Source organism: Girardinichthys multiradiatus, chromosome 18 (assembly GCF_021462225.1).
Source record: "Girardinichthys multiradiatus isolate DD_20200921_A chromosome 18, DD_fGirMul_XY1, whole genome shotgun sequence".
Taxonomy (NCBI): Eukaryota; Metazoa; Chordata; class Actinopteri; order Cyprinodontiformes; family Goodeidae; genus Girardinichthys; species Girardinichthys multiradiatus.
The window spans coordinates 9,551,466-9,570,870 of NC_061810.1; the positions used below are offsets into that span (position 1 = coordinate 9,551,466).

Sequence of the window (19,405 nt, forward strand, 5' to 3'; positions counted from 1 at the left end):
AAATCCAATAGGAGTAACAGAAACAAGAGGAGCTAGATGAGGACAAACAATAAACAAACCCACAGAAACCAGAACACAGATCTAAGAACAGAAATGCGAAGGACAGGGCAGGAAATAAACTTCAAAACTAAAAACAGGGGGAACAGATCTAAACAGACAATCATCAAACCCATAAGAACACAGAACAAAGCAGAACCTAGACAAATCAATAAGAAAAGAAAAAAACACACCTGAAGCATAGAAACTAAAACTACCATCATCAGAAGTAAACAGAAAAAAAAACACCTGACTAAATGAACGTAAACAAACATCGTGACAGTATTAACCATTAACCAGTCAATGATATTGTTTTCTTTTTATTCACTATTAGGGCTGTTATTAATAGATGTGCCATTACTTAGTTTAATTTTCCCCTTATTTTACATGAAAATCATAAAACAGTTAAACATAATGTTGCACCTCAGTAAATTAGAACAAAATACCACAGCATTTTTTTTTAGAAACTGATATTAATATAGATTTAATACACACTGAGTGATTTATTTCAAGTGCTTGTCTCTGTTCATTTTAATGATTATTGCTTACAGCTAATAAAAGCCAAAAGTCAGTTTCTCAGAAAATACAGTAAAATATCACATACGACTAATGAAAAAGATGACAGCCTGCTGAAAAGAATATCAATGTGCTATACAGAGTATGGTTTCTCCTTTGTTGCTCCTGACCTAAAGCCCATAGATTCTTCACAGGGTTTAATAAAAATGAAATCAGAATCTCCATAAAGATTGTCAGCGTAGGAAAGCATAAAGTTAAATTCCAGATCAATGGCTGCACTGACTTGGAACACAGTTAACCTCACAGAGATCGTCAAGCAACTTAGATTCTGTGTCTCTATATTCTATTTCCAGACTCTGGGACCTTAATTTCCAACAAAAATGCAAAATACTCTTTTATGATTTTGGATCTCAAAGCAACAGTTGAGTAATTTTTCTGGACTCTCTGCTTCAGAAGAATGAGACAGTTGTAGTCCGTGTCCTGAATATTTCTGTGTGGGGTGACTCTAGCTGCATTCCACACCTTGTGAAACGCCTCAAAACTCTTGAGTGGGGGCTGCACTTATCCTTATTGCTCATTCACAGTTTCCTAAAAAAACTTTTTTCTTCCACTCAACTTTCCATTGATATGTTTGGATATAGCACAATTTGAACATGGGCTTATTTTCTTTTGTGGCTTATACTCCTTTCGGAGGGCGAGGTTTGCTGGACAACATCGGTCAGCCTTCCCCATATTTGTGTATATTGCAACTTAACAATTTTGTATTAAAAACTGCCTTTTAATTGGTCTTCTGAAATGCAAAAACCGTCTAAGAAACTAACTATTGGGTTTACCCTAGCTGTAAACCAAAATTGGCAAAAATAAACTTTTGAAATATATTCATAACACACTCTGTGTTATGAATCTACATAATATCTGAGTTTTACTGTTTGGATTAAATTCCTCAGATCAAAAAAAGTAGTTGCATTCACTCTGAATTTGTTTCGCCATTAATGGCACCCATTCAACTCTTCTACCATAAAGCACCATGTATGGGTGAGACCTCATTTTAAGCCGTGGGGGCACGTCGGCTGGTCTTAACGTGTATTTCCAAGTCTCTACTTACTTGACAGCAGCGGTCTGGAGAGGCTCATAGCTGCGCATGTATGTATGAAGAGGGTTTGCGCTTTTACCGGTTGCGGTGCATGTGTAAGACTCAAGAGGCTGGGATCCTGTAGTCTAAGCATCGCGATGCTACGAGTTGCGAGACGCTGTTAGGGGTTGACGCCAGTCAGAAGCAGACGCACAGACAGAGGCGATCCTGACTCCGTCGATGGATGCGTTATTTAAACGGTTGTTAGGTTCGTGAAAGGTTCACCCTGAAACGATGGTTCTGACAGCGCTGATCCAGTTTAGCTGCAAGGTAGGACCACGCTTGTTCTTTTGCTCCTGCAAATCTTCAGAGGCTTTTATATTATTCGAGTCGGTTCAAGGGGTTTAAGTTAAGTACATTCAAAACATCATAATTTAGCTTAAGACTGAACGTCGCCAAGAAGCAAGCCCCCAGTTGGCTACCAGGATCTCCACAGACCTGTCTGTGCCACCCTTACCTCTATGACGCCTGTCTCCCACGCGTGAAACCAAACATCAGATTCGACCCACATCCATCGATCCATCGCTCCCATGTCATTTTAAACAAAAACAGTCGCTGTTTTTTTCTCATTTTCCTGTGAGCGTTAACTGAAGCGTCAATTTCTAATTGATAACCCTGCATCAACCCATGGAGACTGGTATTACCCTTTCTCCGCGTCTCCTTGTCGCGGAGTGCGTAAAGGACACGTCCCTCAGTCTCATAACCCCAGACCGCGCAGCAGCCCAGCGCTCCCACGTATCTTTGCAGCTCGCAAGCGGCCAGAAGCCACCTGTGTGCCCCTCTGCATATGTGATGGTATCACCCTGCTAGCCTTACAGCCACACTCAATAGGGCTGATTTCCCCAAACAGCAAAAGATTGGAGAAAAAAAATAATAATAATAAAAAGAGAGAGGGAGATGGTGACACGGACGAGCCGAGGGTTCCCCTCCTGCAGTTTCCACGACAACAGAAACTATGCAGAGAGAAGAAGCGCTTCTGAGCGCCAAGAGCGCAATTCACATCAAAATCAAGATTACATACTAATTTTATTTCACAGCTGTAGACAGTAATCAATTAGAGCAACGAGATTGTTTACAAATTTGTGCATTTTTGTCTGAGGCCCGTTTTCCGGTTTGTTCGAAGCCCCGCAGGTTTCCTTCGATTTCATCAGATCAATGATCAATATCCCTGGAAGCTGATTAGAGCACACCCTTGTTCTGGCTGAATATCTGAGACCTGTCTTCATTTAGAACCCAGCCTCTCTGTCATCTCTGCGGGACGAGATTCGTGGCAAATTTGTGCATATTTGCCGACGTGCCAACATACAATGCACACATGGTACAAATTCGAATAATTGGTCCCTTCGTAAAGATGTAGACAAGAACTTAAAATAAATTCATCATTTATTGCAGAAGCATAATCTCGAAATTAGAAAAGGTAGACAAATCCAGCTATTGGTTTGATTATATATTATATTAATTTGTGAGAAAGAAATTCCATTGTTAAATTATTTCTAACAGAATCAAAGTTGGCACAAAAACTGGCAGCCCAGCTGTCAATACCTTTTATAGCCCTCGTTTGCCAACAGGATAGAACTTCCTGACAAGGCTGGATCACACTCAGAGAGTGGTATTTGATCATTCTTCTTTGCACAATCTCTCTAACTTGTCTATAGCCCTAGGTTCTCTGTTAGACTGTCTGCTACTCAACTCACTCCACTGGTTTTCTGCAGGATTTAGGTCTGGGGACTGCATTGGCCCAGTAGGAATGTTGATTTTGTGTCTTTCCATTTCTGTGTTGATTTGGCCAGATATTTAGGATCTGTTTCCAGTTTACTGGTAGTCTGCTAGATGTTCACTTCAATTGTAAATAATATATGACACCATGCACTCTATCAAGAAGAGAAACAGCTGAAGTGCATCATGGGTATGGTGGTAAGTATGGGGAATCCCTCCACCATACTTACCAGTAAAGAGTGAAGTTTAGCTAACTCTAAAGGTTTATGTTTATGATAGTAGGACAGATGAGGTCTTTTTGTGGCATGGTACCAAAACAACTGGTTTGTATGTAGATGGTGTCTCATGGTTGTTATAGAGACACGGTGACTCCAAGATGCCACTCTTTGCTGCAGCTTTGGGGACTTTGTTTTTCTTCCTTCCTTACCATTGTGCTTACTGTCATGGTGGAAAAATGAGTATGAATAGTCGTCCAACCTAGCGGCCAGTGGCTAAAATACGTGGACCACTCCGGGGAAACAGGAAGTCATTGGTTACTAATTAGACGTTACTCTATTTAAACTCTATTAAAATACAAAATTAAAAAATTTAAAAGTCTCCAGTTTCATTTATTCTAAAGGTAATTTTAGGAATTCCAATGAGTGTGGGACTGATGAGTTTGTCAAAAACAATTATTACTTCAGATGTTTTCTCCCTTCTGAATAAATATATTAAAATTAAAGGCTGGATTTTTCAAAATAATTCTATGTTAGATCATGCTACTGCAAAAAAAGCTTAATTTGTTTTAAGACTTTTATTCATCTTTACTATTGGTACCAATAAATGTGTCTAACAGGGGTAAATGTTAGCTCTAATGACCACCAGGTTCTGGAAACTGCTGTAGAAAACACGTCAGCATCTCGCACTCTTCACAGTTACTTTCATTGAGATGGCCTAGATTCAACACAATACACCCCAGGCAACTGATCTCATCGTACCCGGTTAAATGGCACACATCGAGTTCTGCAGGTGGGCAACCTGAGCCGATGGAGCTAAACGACAAGTCTTTGACCAGACAGGAGAGGGCTATGCGGGGATTGTCTGACTGATTGGTCTTTAATGTTTGAGATGGATGCTGATGGCTAATCGAGCGAGTTGTTCTTTTCACAGACAGTAACCAGAAACTGCTCCCTGCCATGCAGGGCTGGAAAGAAGAGCTAGGCACTGACATTTAGAGGCCCACCTCTCCTAATCTCATTTTTCCAAATCTGATTTGATGAGGGTGAGCACGGAGGCCAGAGGCAGTGAGCATGTGGTTAAAGGGAGCTGTCCAGGTGCTGAAATGCTTAGCTGAGTGGGAAACTTGATTTTTGGCATGCAGTGGATCAGCATTTAGATGTCTGCTGTGGATTGTATCGGTTCGAGATGAGAGTGACTCATGTAGGCCCTCTTAATTGAACAGATGTTTTGAACCTGTTGGTTGTTATGTGATGTTTGCAGGGAGAATTGGACTAACAAGAGATTTGAACTCCTAAGTTAGTTGTGTGGGTGATGTAACCTGTTCATGCCTTAGACATGCATTTGCTTACATAACTTCTCTCACCTAGAAAGGAGACCCAACTTTATTAGGTGTAAAAGGGTCGAAGGGTTTTTTTGGATCATTTGAATAGAGACTCTGTGACTCAGTAGTAGCTCCCTTACCTGTTGTAGAAAGAGGTCATACTGCAGTGAAGAAATACTTAGAACAAAAACCTACACTTCAAAAAATCCCACTATTCCTTTAGATGGAAAGAAGGAAAGGTTCAGGTGCTGACCAGAGCATGAATAGCATGGTTTAAAAGGTGCATGAAAGCAGGCCTTCACACCCACCCCACAACATATTATCTCACTACATAGACCACAGTCTCTGCTGGATAAGCTCCAATAAATGACTCAAAATGAACCCACTTAAACTTAAAACCAGTTACATATTGCATAAAGAATGCTGCATATCAGAGCTACATAAAGAGATTTATGGAAGAACCCACCTGAACAGGTTTAGCATCATGGGCAGGTCTAAACCTGGGCCAACAGGGGCCAGTGCCTCTGGGGAACTGGTGCTGGACCTTCTACCGACGGCATAATACTAAATCAGTTTCTTATGAAGATATGTGCTGACACAGAAACCCTGATTGGTCCCTTGGACCAATTTCATTTTTTACCTCTACAGTTTTACCTTAGCAATTAAAAATTAAGGTGTTGCACTTTTAGCTTCAACCATATTGAGATAGGATCACAGTTTTCATCTGCTAGATCAGGGTCTGCAACCTGCAGCTCCGGAGCCGCAAGTGGCTCTGTGACTCACTTATTCTATTAAATGATGAAATATTGCTGGCACCACCCTGACCAACCCCCCCCCCCCCCCGGTAAATTTAGCCTAGTACTGCCACTGTTTAGTATGTACAGCAAAAATAGTTCGCTTTGATCTTTGTAGCACTATATATACGATTAAATATAAAATTTGTTTATTGCCATTTTTTTAATACCTGATCAGATTTTCCATTTAAGCAGACAATAGCTGATTGAGACAAGGGAAACAATGTTTTATCCCCCATTGCGTTAAATAGTTATTGAATGGTTTGCTTTGGAGAGACTGCAGTAACCTTGTAGTGAGATAAGACAACATCAGGGTACATTTTGGTCATGGCTATGACTGCCCTGAGTTCCTGATGGACGCATGGAGTTAAATGCATCTTGTTTTTAGAGCAATACATATGGTTAGCTTAAAACTCATGGATAGCTAATTCTTGCTCCAGTTAAAACTAAGCTATAAACCCAGTGGATACAATAAAACGTTTTGCTAGTAATCTAATCCAAGCCCTTATTACTTTTTGGAGCGAGAATGAGGTCCAGAGCTGCTATGAGTTTTAAACAGAGCGCTTGCTGTGACCTTCACATGGCTCTCTTCCTCCTGACAGTGGCGGTTGACAGTTCGTTGCGTGTGGACTGGAGCGCGTCCAGCTCCATTTCTGATGTCAGGCTCTTGGGGAGCACGCAGACCTGCATGGCACGCAGACTGATACTCGGTGCACCTTTGGGTGCTCTGGACTTTAGTGAGGTGCCCTGAATTCTTTCTTTGACTGAAATATAACCTCACAGTTAATGTGGTTCTGTAAACTGTAGAATTCCTTCAGTACATTGCAATAGTATTCATTTCTCTTGAACTTTTTCACATTTTGTCACATTAAAACTGCAAAGTTCAATGTATAATTGGTTTTTAATTGATAGATCCACAAGATGTAATGTACATTTGTGAAGTGAAAAAATACATGTCTTTCAACATTTGTCTGAATGAACACTTTTATTTATATCCAGACCCCCCGAGTGAATAATTTGTAGAAGCACCTTTCTTTTGCAGCCTCAAACACATTTTCTCCCAGTATTGCTCTGTATTTAGATCCATCCATCTTCTCATTTATTCTTAGCAGCTTCCATGCCCCTGCTAAAGAAAGGTTTCCCTACAGCTTGATGCAACTCCCACCATGTTTAATTGTGAGGATGGTGTGTTCAGGGTGATATATAATTTTAATTGTGCCCCTCTTGAAATTTTGCATGCAAGCCAAAAAGTGTGATGATTGTCTCATGACCAGAGCAACTTTTTCCACATGCTTACAGTGCCTTGCAAACGTACTCGGCCCCCTTGAACTTTTCAACCTCTTGCCACATTTCAGGCTTCAAACATAAAGATATAAAATTCAAATTTTTTGTGAAGAATCAACAAGTGGGACACAATCGGGAAGTGGAATGAAATTTATTGGCTGTGTCAAACTTTTTTAACAAATAAAAAACTGAAAAATGAGGTGTGCAATGTTATTCGGTCTCTTTACTTTCAGTGCAGCAAACTCACTCCAGACGTTCAGTGAGGATCTCTGAATGATCCAATGTTGTCCCAAATGACTGATGATGATAAATAGAATCCACCTGTGTGTAATCAAGTCTCCGTATAAATGCACCTGCTCTGTGATAGTCTCAGGGTTCAAAGCGCAGAGAGCATCATGAAGACCAAGGAACACACTAGGCAGGTCTGAGATACTGTTGTGGAGAAGTTTAAAGCAGGATTTCCCAAGCTTTAAACATCCCAAGGAGCTCTGTGCAAGCAATCATATTGAAATGGAAGGAGTATCAGACCACTGCAAGACCAAGACCCGGCGTCCCTCTAAAATTTCATCTTGAACAAGGAGAAGACTGATCAGAGATGCAGCCAAGAGGCCCATGATCACTCTGGATGAACTGCAGAGATCTACAGCTGAGGTGGGAGAGTCTGTCCATAGGACAACAATCAGTCGTACACTGCACAAATCTGGCCTTTATGGAAGAGTGGCAAGAAGAAAGTCATTTCTCAAAGATATCCATAAAAAGTCTCATTTAAAGTTTGCCACAAGCCACCTGGGAGACACACCAAACATGTGGAAGAAGGTGCTCTGGTCAGATGAAACCAAAATCGAGCTGTTTGGCCACAATGCAAACGATATGTTTGGCGTAAAAGCAACACAGCTCATCTCCCTGAACACACCATCCCCACTGTCAAACATGGTGGTGGCAGCATCATGGTTTGGGCCTGCTTTTCGTCAGAAGGGACAGGGAAGATGGTCAAAATTGATGGGAAGATGGATGGGGCCAAATACAGGACCATTCTGGAAGAAAACCTGTTGGAGTCTGCAAGAGACCTGAGACTGGGACGGAGATTTATCTTCCAACAAGACAATGATCCAAAACATGAAGCCAAATCTACAATGGAATGGTTCACAAATAAACGTATCCAGGTGTTGGAATGGCCAAGTCAAAGTCCAGACCTCAATCCAATCGAGAATCTGTGGAAAGAACTGAAGACTGCTGTTCACGAACGCTCTCATCCAACCTCACTGAGCTCCAGCTGTTTTGCAAGGAAGAATGGGCAAGAATTTCAGTCTCTCGATGTGCAAAACTGATAGAGACATACCCCAAGTGACTTGCAGCTGTAATTGCAGCAAAGGGTGGCGCTACAAAGTATTAACACAATGGGGCCGAATAATACTGCACGCCCCACTTTTTAGTTTTTTATTTGTTAAAAAGGTTTGACACATCCAATAAATGTAATTCCACTTCACGATTGTGTCCCACTTGTTGTTGATTCTTCACAAAAAATTAGAATTTTATATCTTTATGTTTGAAGCCTGAAATGTGGCAAGAGGTTGACCAGTTCAAGGGGGCCGAGTATGTTCTGAAACCCCATTAAATATATTGAAATTCACCCACATCCAGTCCTGCTCAATTCAATTATTTAAATAGAACCTGTTTGACAACATGAAGTAGGTGAAAGGAACCCCAAAAGCAACCCACCATGCCTTTATTGGTATCCATTGGTGTGGTAGGTATGTCTTAAGACGTTGGGACTTTAGTGAACCACAGTGAGATTAAATTCTGAAAACCTTCCCAGGAGTGGCTGCCCTACAACATTACTAGAAGGGCACTTCGATGACTTACCCAGGAGGTCACAAAAGAACAAAAACATCTAAAGTGCTATATTTGCCTCAGTTATGGTCAGCATGGATGATTCAACAATAAGATAGACTGAAAAAGATAAACTGGCTGTTCATGCTCAGACATCTTTCATTGTACCTGAATTTGAACTTTCGAATTCTGCAAAGAGAAATAAGCAAAGATTTTTCCACAGTAATGTAAAAGACTCATTGCGAGTTATCGCAGACACTTTATGTCAGTTGCTGCTGCCAACAAATAATTATTAGGTTTAGGAGGATGCTTACTTTGTCAAATAGCTTCAGGTTGTTTTGAATAGCTTTTATAACCCTCAAAAAATGAAATGAAAACTCCAAATTATTTAGATTATATTTGTCTGATACTAAAATTTGTTTGATGATTTGAAACATATAAGTTTGGCAAAGAAACAAAAACAGAAGAAATCATTAAGGGGGCAAATAATTTTTCCCAAAAAGTGCATTCAATCAAGGGGGCAAATGACCCAATGGTTCTACAATGCTACATCTATTTAATTGTATGGGGTTGGCACAGAGTTGCTGATGATTGTAATAATAATTATGTCTCCACCTTTCTTTTTTTTATTTCATCTGATGTAGCACAGTGAGCCAGCCAGGCAATGATTAGCAATGTTTAAGGGATCCATTAGGAATCACCGCCAGCCTGTCCCTCCGTATGAATATGGGGTGGGGGTATGTTATTGAACGCTGGCCACCATAAAAGAGGAGTTGGCTAGACTGCTGAGCTCACTGCATCACAGAGGTGTTCCTCCCTAATGCATTCCTATTTGCCAGAACCCTAGAGAGACATGCTGCGTCTTTGATGTGAGAATGTATTCTGACTGCTGATTATTTCCTACACAATACATGTGAAAGCATCGTTTCATCACAGGATTTCTGATTTCACAGAGAGCAGCAGCTGGTGTTGCAGTTAGTTGTGATACGACATTTCAAGTCTGCAACGTCATCAGCACGTCAGCCACACATGCATGTAGAGTAATTGTTCCACAATGACTGGTTGCCATAGAAATGTTCCAATTGTGGAAAAGGTTAGACAAGCAGGGAGGGTTTGAGAGGGGTAGAAAAATGGAGAGAATGCTAGAAATGTGCTGTGCCAGTGGAGAATAAAGATCCTCACATTATTTTCCACAGCATGAAACAGAAATCTGCATGCAGGCATTCATGGCTCACCTTAGATAGGTTGGCATAATGGCTTCCAACTATTGGTTCTCTGAAGCAGGAGAAAGGGCCTCTGAATAAAGGACCATAATTGTTTTTCACAGTTGATGTTTTCAAAACAGAAAGAAATAACAGAAATTCAAATTTGATAATAAAAAAATAGCTCATTCTCTCAAGTCAAACTGCCAAACTGTGATAACTGGTTAGTGTATAATACCTCTAAAAGCCACATGTAGAATTTGTTCTTGTATTTACAAAAGCGTCCACATCCCTAGAAGTTTTTCATATTTTTATGAAAAACACAAGCAGGAAGCTGGTATGTTCAGTATGGTATGATGTGCAGTGTTACTATAATACACACATAGTGCTTTGCACATTGGCCAAAAATTCCAATTTTGGTCTCATCTGGCCAGAGCACCTTCTTCCACAAGGTTGCTCTGCATGGTACGTGGAGTGCAGGACTAATGTTTACCCTGTCAAAAGAATCTCCTACCTGATCTATGGATCTCTCCAGCTCCTCCAGAGTTACCATGGCCTTCTTAGCTGCTTTTCTGATGAATACTATTTTTGCACAAGCTGTCAGTAGTTGTACCATACTTGTTTTTTTTTTTTTCATATTTGTTGTGATGTTCTTATGAGTCTCAAGAATAGCGACGTAAAGACAAATGTAAACTACTGTTGAATTTTGAGCTTCTAACGCCCGTGTCAAGGAATCATTATGTGTATCTTATTATAAATATGAGCATGCAATGTGAATGGATGTAGTGCAGCTTTCTTGTTGAGTACGACTCATGTGTGCCGCTCTTTGCTCGCTCTGCAGTTCAGTAGGGCAGTGGGAGAAGCAGAGGTGGGAGGGAATCGATAGAAGAACACAGTCAGCCAGAAGAAAGATGACACACAAGCAGAGGGTTCTACTCACTTTTATATGCGCTCTAACTCTTATATATGTCAATCTAAAACTTCAAATAGGTCCTGGCCTTAATCTTGTTCTGCTCTGTTGTAAAAACTGTATGGATAAAAACTTTAGATGCATTAGCCAGATAAAGACAGCATGTTTCCCGTAAGACCACCTACAACACAGTGGAAATATTTTCTTTTAGCTCTACACCTTAAAAATGAAACAAGCTCATTTATGGCTGAATAACATTAACTAGGACACCCTTCATTTTCAGAAAAGGCCAAGCAGAATATATCATTCCAAACCTCCTCGAGGCTACGTGTCACGTCTCCTCCAGATTATCCTCCCCTCAGATCTGTGAGCTGCTCTGCGGCACAAGAGGATTATCCCGCCTCAGGGCAGCAGGCGATACAATCTCCAGCTTGGGATCCCCATTAACGTAGGGACTTTCTGCAACATCATTTTACTAGTTGTTTGTTATTCTGTCCACTGTTTTGTTCTGTTAGGAGAAATTAAAAGGTCAAAGTCAGGGTGGCGCCTTTGATGACCTAAGATAATTATTTGTATCTTGCGTCTGTAAAGGAAATGCGGTTAGCAGTCAGTGGTGACTATTAATGAGAGGGAGGAATATAGGATTTAACTTCAGAGTGACTAGACAGTTTTACAGATAACTCTGTAAGGAGTTTAGTAGTTGAAGGATGTACCTTTCAAACAAACTCAGACAGATATCTGACATCAGGAAGGTTTCTACACAGTCTGGAAAATTCTGGAAGGTTCTGGAACTTGATTCTAGTGTTTTCCAGGTTTGGATAGTCATGGAAAATAAGATTTTAGAAACTTATTTGTAATTCCAGAATTTATTCACTATCCCATTCTCTAAATATTCTGACCTTCCTTTGTTCCTTGTTTCCTTCCCTCCATCATTTCTTTCTGCCCCATGTTCTTCATTTTCTTCTTGTGCTCTTACTTCTTTCCCTTCTTGTGTGTTTCATTGCTTTCTTTTCTTTCTTGCCTTTCACCCTTCCCTTCTTTTAATAATTCCTTTTGTCCATCTTTTCGTCGCTTCTTTCCCTCCTTGTGACTGTTCTTTCATTTTTTCCTTCCTTTGTGGTGTCTATCCTTCACTTCTCAATTGTGCTCTTCCTTCTTTCCTTGCTGGCATACTTCTCTCCATCCTCACTCCCATCTTTCCTTCTCTCTTACCTATCTTCTTTCATCACTTCTTTCAACATTCCTTCCTCCCTTGTGTCCTTCCTTCCCTCAGACATTCCATCTTCAGGTTATTCAGGTACGATATTTAAAGCCTGTGCCCACTGTAGCTGCCATAAATTCACACTGACCCTAATATTTTGTATTTTAAAATGATCATGAAGGACAGAGAACCAATGATTTTTCAGTTAGGAAAGGTTTGGATTTTTTTCCTGAAAATAATGTGTAGGATCCCTGGATCTGTCCAATTGAAAGTGAAAAAAAGTTACTGTTTGTGGAAATATTCTTCAGTGCAGCCATCACATTGCTCACTCTGGCAAGTGCATTGAGCCATATTAATGACATGGAAGAGTCAGCTCAGAATGGGCCTTTGGTTGTTGATGTGTCCATTCCTCACGTGAGAACAGCTGAAGCTATAAAGAGTTAGCAGACAAAGGAGATCGTCAACACCTGATACTGCTTCTGTGGTTTGTCTTTACAGAATGCAGGGCTGGTGGGGTGATGGAAGGTGTCAGGCTTTTGTCTCCCGTCTGCTTATCTTGAATTATCTGTGACAATGTTTGGATGCAAAGCTGTATCCTTTTCTTTTATGCTTGTTAATTGGTCAGTCCTATATAGTCCCATTCAGCCTGCATGGATGGCAGCTGGGTGAGGATAGTGTGCAAAAATAAACCAATTTAGTCATGGTGTTCTCTTTTTATGTTTTGCTTGCCTTCACATGTGCAGCTCTATAACATAGCAATAATTAGTTAACTGAGTAGAGTGATCACTGTTACCTTAACCAACAACTGGTTTGCTAATATCCCACAGTCTACTTTAAGAAACTACTAAAGAAAGGCATTAAACCTCTGTGACTTGCAGTTTTTAAAAAGCAGATCAGAAGCATTTTTAACTTCATCTCATTATTGCTATTTCACCACAAATTACATAAAAAGATCAATGTAAATACATTCCTTAAAATGAGTTCATAACTTTTGACATTTTTCACAGTTTTTTACAGACTTCACTTTATTCTATTTGGATTATTAATTGGGATTTGTATTCAGCCCCCTCTACTCTGATACATCTAAATAGGATCCAACTAATGTACTTTAGAAGGAATTTAATTAGCAAATGGAATCCACCTTTTGTCAGAGAACAAACATGAGGACCCAGGAACACAGCAGACAGGTAAGAAGCTCATGACCAATCTGGCCTTAATGGAAAAGTGGCAATTCAAAAACCGTCTTCCATGTCACAGGGGACACAGCGCACATATGGAAGAAGATGCTCTGGTTAGATTAGAACAATGCCTTTTGGACTGCATGCAAAACACTGTGTGTACTGGAAAACTAAAACTGCATCATCGAGGTAAAATATGGTGGTGGCAGAATCATGCTGTGGGGGTTGTTTTCTAAAGCAGTCATAGGGAATATTGTAAGAATTGATGTGGAGATGGATAGAGGCAAATGCGGGGCAATCCTGGAGTGGAGGCCACAGAAAATGAGAGTGAGCTGGAGATTCAGCTTCCTGCTGGACAATGTCCTAAATATGCAGCTAGAGCTACAAAGCAGTAATTTAGACCAGAACATGTTAATTTGTTAGAATGGCCCAGTCAAAGTCGAAACCAAAATCCAATTGAGATGCTCTGGCCAGACTAGACAGTTAAGATTTATAGAGGCTCTCTAGCTAAGGTGACTGAGCTATTGCTTCACAATGATGGCAGTAAGCATTAGTTCATCAGTGACATAAACCCCGAAATTTTTTTTTGTATTGTAATATTATAAAATGCGAAAATGTACAATTGTTATATTAAACATATTAAAAATAAACATTTTTGCAGAGAACTGTATTCACAATGCAAAAGAAGTCAGCAGAATTGTATCCCTTCTTGTGCACACTGGTGTCAGTCATTCTGCTTGTGACTCATTAAAATTCTCTGAAAGTGTGTGTGTGTGTGTGTGTGTGTGTAATGAAGAAAATCCTCCAATATTACAATATACCAGTTACTTTAACAACAGGATTCTCCTTTTGCACCAAAAAGGCGGCACAAGGTTTTCCTGTGAGTCATAGCATGATGCATTCAGATGTGGTTACATTCATGCTGAGTTACTGAGTGAGGTCAAGGTATACTCATTCATTTCTGTTTGTTTCAGGTGAATGTTGATGACACTGTTGAAATGCTACCAAAATCAAGAAGAGCTCTTACCATTCAAGAGATTGCCGCTTTAGCGCGATCTTCTCTGCATGGTAAGTGCAAGGATTCATAACAACAACTTGTAATGACACAATGAAATGCATGCACATACTGAACCTGCTTTAGGATAACTCCTGATATGTGTCCTGCAGGTATTTCACAGGTGGTCAAGGACCATGTGACAAAGCCTACAGCCATGGCGCAGGGCAGAGTAGCCCACTTGATAGAGTGGAAAGGATGGTGCAAGCCAATGGACACTCCGGCAGCCTTGGAGTCAGACTTCAACTCTTACTCTGATCTCACTGAGGGAGAGCAAGAGGCACGCTTTGCTGCTGGTAAGATATTAGGTTTATTATTTAGTGGATGTTTTTGTGCCACACTTTAAATCACAGGCTGTATGACTGTATTAAAGAGTTATTTTTCCGTTTTTTGTTTCTTGGTGACTATATCAATGCTGTGGTTCTTTGGACAATTCTATGGGAATATGGGTTAAGCACTTACCTGATTTACATGCATGATACATGTTTACCTAGGTACCTTATCTGAAAGAATAAATCATGTCTTTGTCATATATAACACATGTGGAAATCATTTTAAACTGATTACTATCTGATTGGCTAGGCTGCATATGACTATTTTTGGATCTCATCCAGATTCATGTCTCAACAAAGTCAACCAGAATATAAAAGAGACAGTGGGGTGACTTTGTAGTATTGATTGAAACACATGGATGACACGTGTCATTATGAACCCCTCTTCATTTTAATTTCCTGATAAGCAAATTCATCTGGACTAATCAGTTTGACATCATCTTTGTTATTTTCTCACTCACTTTATGCCTGATAGGAGAGGAGATTCTACAGCAGTAGAATCAACAGTGTTTCACAGCCTTACTGTACAGTACATCATAGGCTGTGACCAAATATACCCACTGAAACATAGGTTTAGGAAAAATATCAAAAATAATTGATTTACTAAATGACGCTGTTACCAATATGAGGTGTTTGTTCAGTGGTGTCAGTGTGTCAGCATATAGATGCCACTGACACTGTGTGAGAGAGTCTGAGGTTGTCTTCAGTCAGCTTTAAAGATCCTGGGAGGACTGGTCAATACAGTAGCTCTAAGTCAGGGTAGTTACCACAGCTCATCAGGACCTGCAAAGGAGTAGAAAGACACCAAGGAAACAAAGCAGTCAGAGATTACATACCTCCCAATATGGGTTCAGTGATCACAACAAACCTCTGGTAAAAAAAATTCATGAGACTTTGTCTGTACGTTTTTCTGTAAGTTGCTAACACACACAGAGACAGACAGACAACCTCAACCGAAAACAGTACCTCCTTGGTGGAGGTAAAAACAGGCCCTGCCAATAAGAGACAGTGACACGCTTCACATTTCATTTACTTTTTCGGTGTTTCCTGTTCTGACACAACACACGCACATTTTTATGAAATTATTCATATTAATCAAATACTTATAAGGACTTTAACTGTTTAATTTAATCAGAGTTGGTAATATTTGGAGGCTTGTCTGGGATTACAATCCACAGCACTCCCCAATGGTGCATCACAGCTTAAACCAAACATTAGCTGAATAAAAATGGCTTGTTTATCTTGCAACCTGGAATTTTTATGATATTAAGTGTTATAGCCACATTGGTTTATAGTTAAAATGTTGCACATTCACAATAAAACCTCAAATGGTTTATCATCTGCTTTGCCTAAGACAAAACAAGACTTTTACATCTCATTGCTCATTATGGTGATAATAAGGTAGAAGAACTTTTATGATGCATGACGCAGAAATTCAAACATTTTTCAGTTGTTTTTGCATTTTTATTTCACTCTCACTCATGAATATTGAAGGTTAGAGTAAAAAAAAATAGGTTTTATAAAATATCAAATTAAATATCTGCAGTTTAAGATGATACATAACATATACAGAAATATGCATACATTGGCGAGTGGCTTTTGCTGCCGTACATGCTGGCCTGCATGTTAAACAACCAAAGGAAATGTTGCCACCTAACAGTTTCTTTAAAAAAAATTTAAACCCATTTATTTTTGGGATAGGGACAAACATGCTTTTTACAGGAGAGAATGGCTCTAATGCGTTCTCACCCTAACCATTCCCCCTCCTCACACAGACTGTTTAAGGTTTGTTCATCTTTGAAAGCATTCACTTACAGCCATCTGTGACTCTGTCTGTTACCGACTCACCTCATCTCTGATGTTTCTTTCATTCCCTCCTCCCCCTTGTGTTCATTATCTCATCTCTTTGCTCTTCTACCCACACTGTCCCCCTTTTAATGCTCCTCTTTGCCCTCTGTAACACCTCTTTTTCAGTCGTTTTCACTTGCTGTCTGCTCTTTATCCATTCTCTGTCCCTGCAATGCAGACTCTCAAGGTTAATTTGCACAGTAAGGTTCTGCCCCTGGCTAGTGCCACCGTGACTGAGCGGTTTTCCTCTATGCCTTCTCTGTTCTGCTTCCTTGTGGTTTACTCTTTAATATGATAATTTATAGGATATCTCCTCTTTTACAACCTCCTTTTAACACATTAATTATTATTATTAATTACTCTATGCTCCATTTTGGACAAAACTTTGGTCATTCAGATATTTTCTTTTAGGCTTTTAAACCATTGAAATGGTGCGATGGAAGATTTTTCAGGTTTTGAAACTGTAAGTTCTTGAAACCTTGAAATTTATTATCTTATGATAACTGTTACTGACCTATGTCTAAACCAAGGTTATAATATATGTGGATTTTTCATTACAGTTTAGTTTTATTTGTTGTGACTTTGTCTCTATAATTCAGTTATTTTTATTTATTTTCTAGGCTGCATTTACTAGTTTTTATTAGTTATTGTCATTTTTTAAATGCTTAGTTTAGTTTTCATTAGATCTAGTTTTACATTTGTCATGCTCAAGTTAATTTTTAGGTGCAATATTGAAAAAGGTCAGAGTATCATATTTATGAAATCATATATATATGTGTTGGTGATTAAAGACTCAAAACAAGATACCATTTAAAAAAATATATATTTAATTACTATTTAACAACCAACCGTCCACAAGATCAAATGCAGCAGTTGCTGAAAATATTCCATAGACTAAGGTCAAACATGAACATAATAGTATTAACTAATAAAATACTAGACAATTTAATGTAAACTTAATCTCAGTCACATAGTCCTTTGGATGGACATCCCAGTCTCAATAAACATACTTACCAATGCATTCTCCCACTTGTGGTGTTTCTGTTTATTAACTGGCCAGCAGCTTGGTCCAAGATAAAAGCACTCCACCAAAATGAGTTGCAAAATGGCTTGAGGTCAACACAGTCAATGTATTGGAGTAGCCATCATCAGACCTTAATTTCAGGCCCATGAGGAATTCATGGGCCTGAAAAGATGTCACCAAGCAAGACCTGATTTAAACCTGATTTAGTTACACCAGTTCTGTTAGCAGGAATTGGGCCAAAACTATTGTGAGAAACTTGTTGAAAACATTAGTTCCTAGTCCAGCAGTTTAGAAGGTCAAATATTTAGGGAATAATAACAAATTCTCTAAACGATTCTCTTACCCACTATTCTGGCATTTAGAAAAGATACAACATGTATGACATTAGTATGGATTTTCTTCGCTTTACATTACCACTGACGATAAGAAGATGCTGAGAATGTGATGTTGGCTAGTACACCACACTGCTGGCGCTCCATCTTAAAATGTATTCAGTGTTGAAATCATTCAACAAAAAGTTCACTAAGATGACTGGCTTAAAACAGCCTACCTCCCTGGTGTTGCCACTATGCTCACAAAGATCTGTGAGCCATGTCTTACCTGATGGACACAAGAAAGCTGGGATTTCATCCTATGAACACAATGTGTCACAACTGAATAGGGTTGAAAACGCACTGTTTGACAAACTTGATTAAAAATTGTATTGGTGCAGAGCACCTCCTACATGTTTCTAAGCATCATTTAAGAACTGCACACACTAAAGTGCAAAGATGTCTAAACATGTATTTTCTGTGGGCGCTCACTTATAATTGTTAGTCCTTGTATTTATTGTACTGTATGGGGGTCAGTGACATTGAAAGGAATCTTTACAGCAGGTGAACAGTCACTTTCTTCCTCTTCTCAAGACATAAAAAAGATTTTTTAAAGGAGATCTAAAGATGAGCCTGCACAGCTCCATCTGTGGGAGGATGTTCTGGTGTTTGTGAGGAGGGTTCAGGGCCCAGCTACAGTGGGAGATGAATGGGAGCATCGATCTCTCTCCTTATGGGGGACATCGCATGAATACTGAGCATTGAGCAGAGGAGACTGAGAAGGAGACATAAAGAGATGAAAACTGAGGAGAAGAAAATCAAAATGAGAAGTGAGCGACAGAGCTGACAGATTGCGGGGAGAAGAAAAAGAGGGAACATGAGGAAACAGGAAAGCCAGGTGATTTGATAGAGACTTTTCTTGAGAGAGACCGTCGTAAGAAAGGCATGGAAGAGGGAGGAAGAAAAGGGAGGAAGAGGAGGGGGAACAGAGTTACATTAAAAGAAATAAAAGTGAGGGACTTGCAGTCAAGTGAGGGACTTCCTCAAGTCTATTGTTTAAAGGAGCCGCAGTTACACATTAAACAAATACACTACAAACATGCCTCCTCTCCTGGCCTTTCACCTCTCTTACATGCTTGTGTGCCCCTAACAGAACCTGATGGATTCTCATTCTTTGAAACTCTTTCATTAAGCTGAAGGATTTGTCTGCCATGGACGACTACCAGTTTAAGTGACAGAGGTTCTCTAAGAGCAAAAAATAAAGAACTGGTGGGTTTAATCTGTTTAATATTCAAATAAAGACAGTAACTAACAAGTCACACCAGGCTGGGACTATGTGATTATTGACTTGGATGTCCTGATCATAACTTTTTGTCCCCAATACAGGTCCATGTAATCTAAGAATAAGCATTTATTTAAACCCACTGTCATCTGGACAAAGCCAACACCACTGTGAGGATCATGTTCTTTGATTTCTAGAGTTTCTGCAGCTTGATG

General features: G+C 39.7%; 1 protein-coding gene across 5 annotated transcripts in view; it reads left to right on the top strand.

Annotated features, from left to right (window-relative positions):
* fam131ab (family with sequence similarity 131 member Ab) overlaps positions 1-19,405 on the top strand; it is a 28,592-nt gene that overhangs the window by 4,105 nt on the left and 5,082 nt on the right. For 2 of the 5 annotated variants that reach the window (XM_047391821.1, XM_047391822.1), the window contains 3 exons: positions 6,337-6,476; positions 14,314-14,407; positions 14,507-14,689. In XM_047391821.1, the coding sequence (XP_047247777.1) occupies positions 6,337-6,476; positions 14,314-14,407; positions 14,507-14,689 (417 nt within the window). Of the gene's footprint in view, positions 1-1,801; positions 1,955-6,336; positions 6,477-14,313; positions 14,408-14,506; positions 14,690-19,405 lie in introns of those variants that run through there. The other 3 variants (XM_047391823.1, XM_047391824.1, XM_047391825.1) reach the window with 3 other exon arrangements.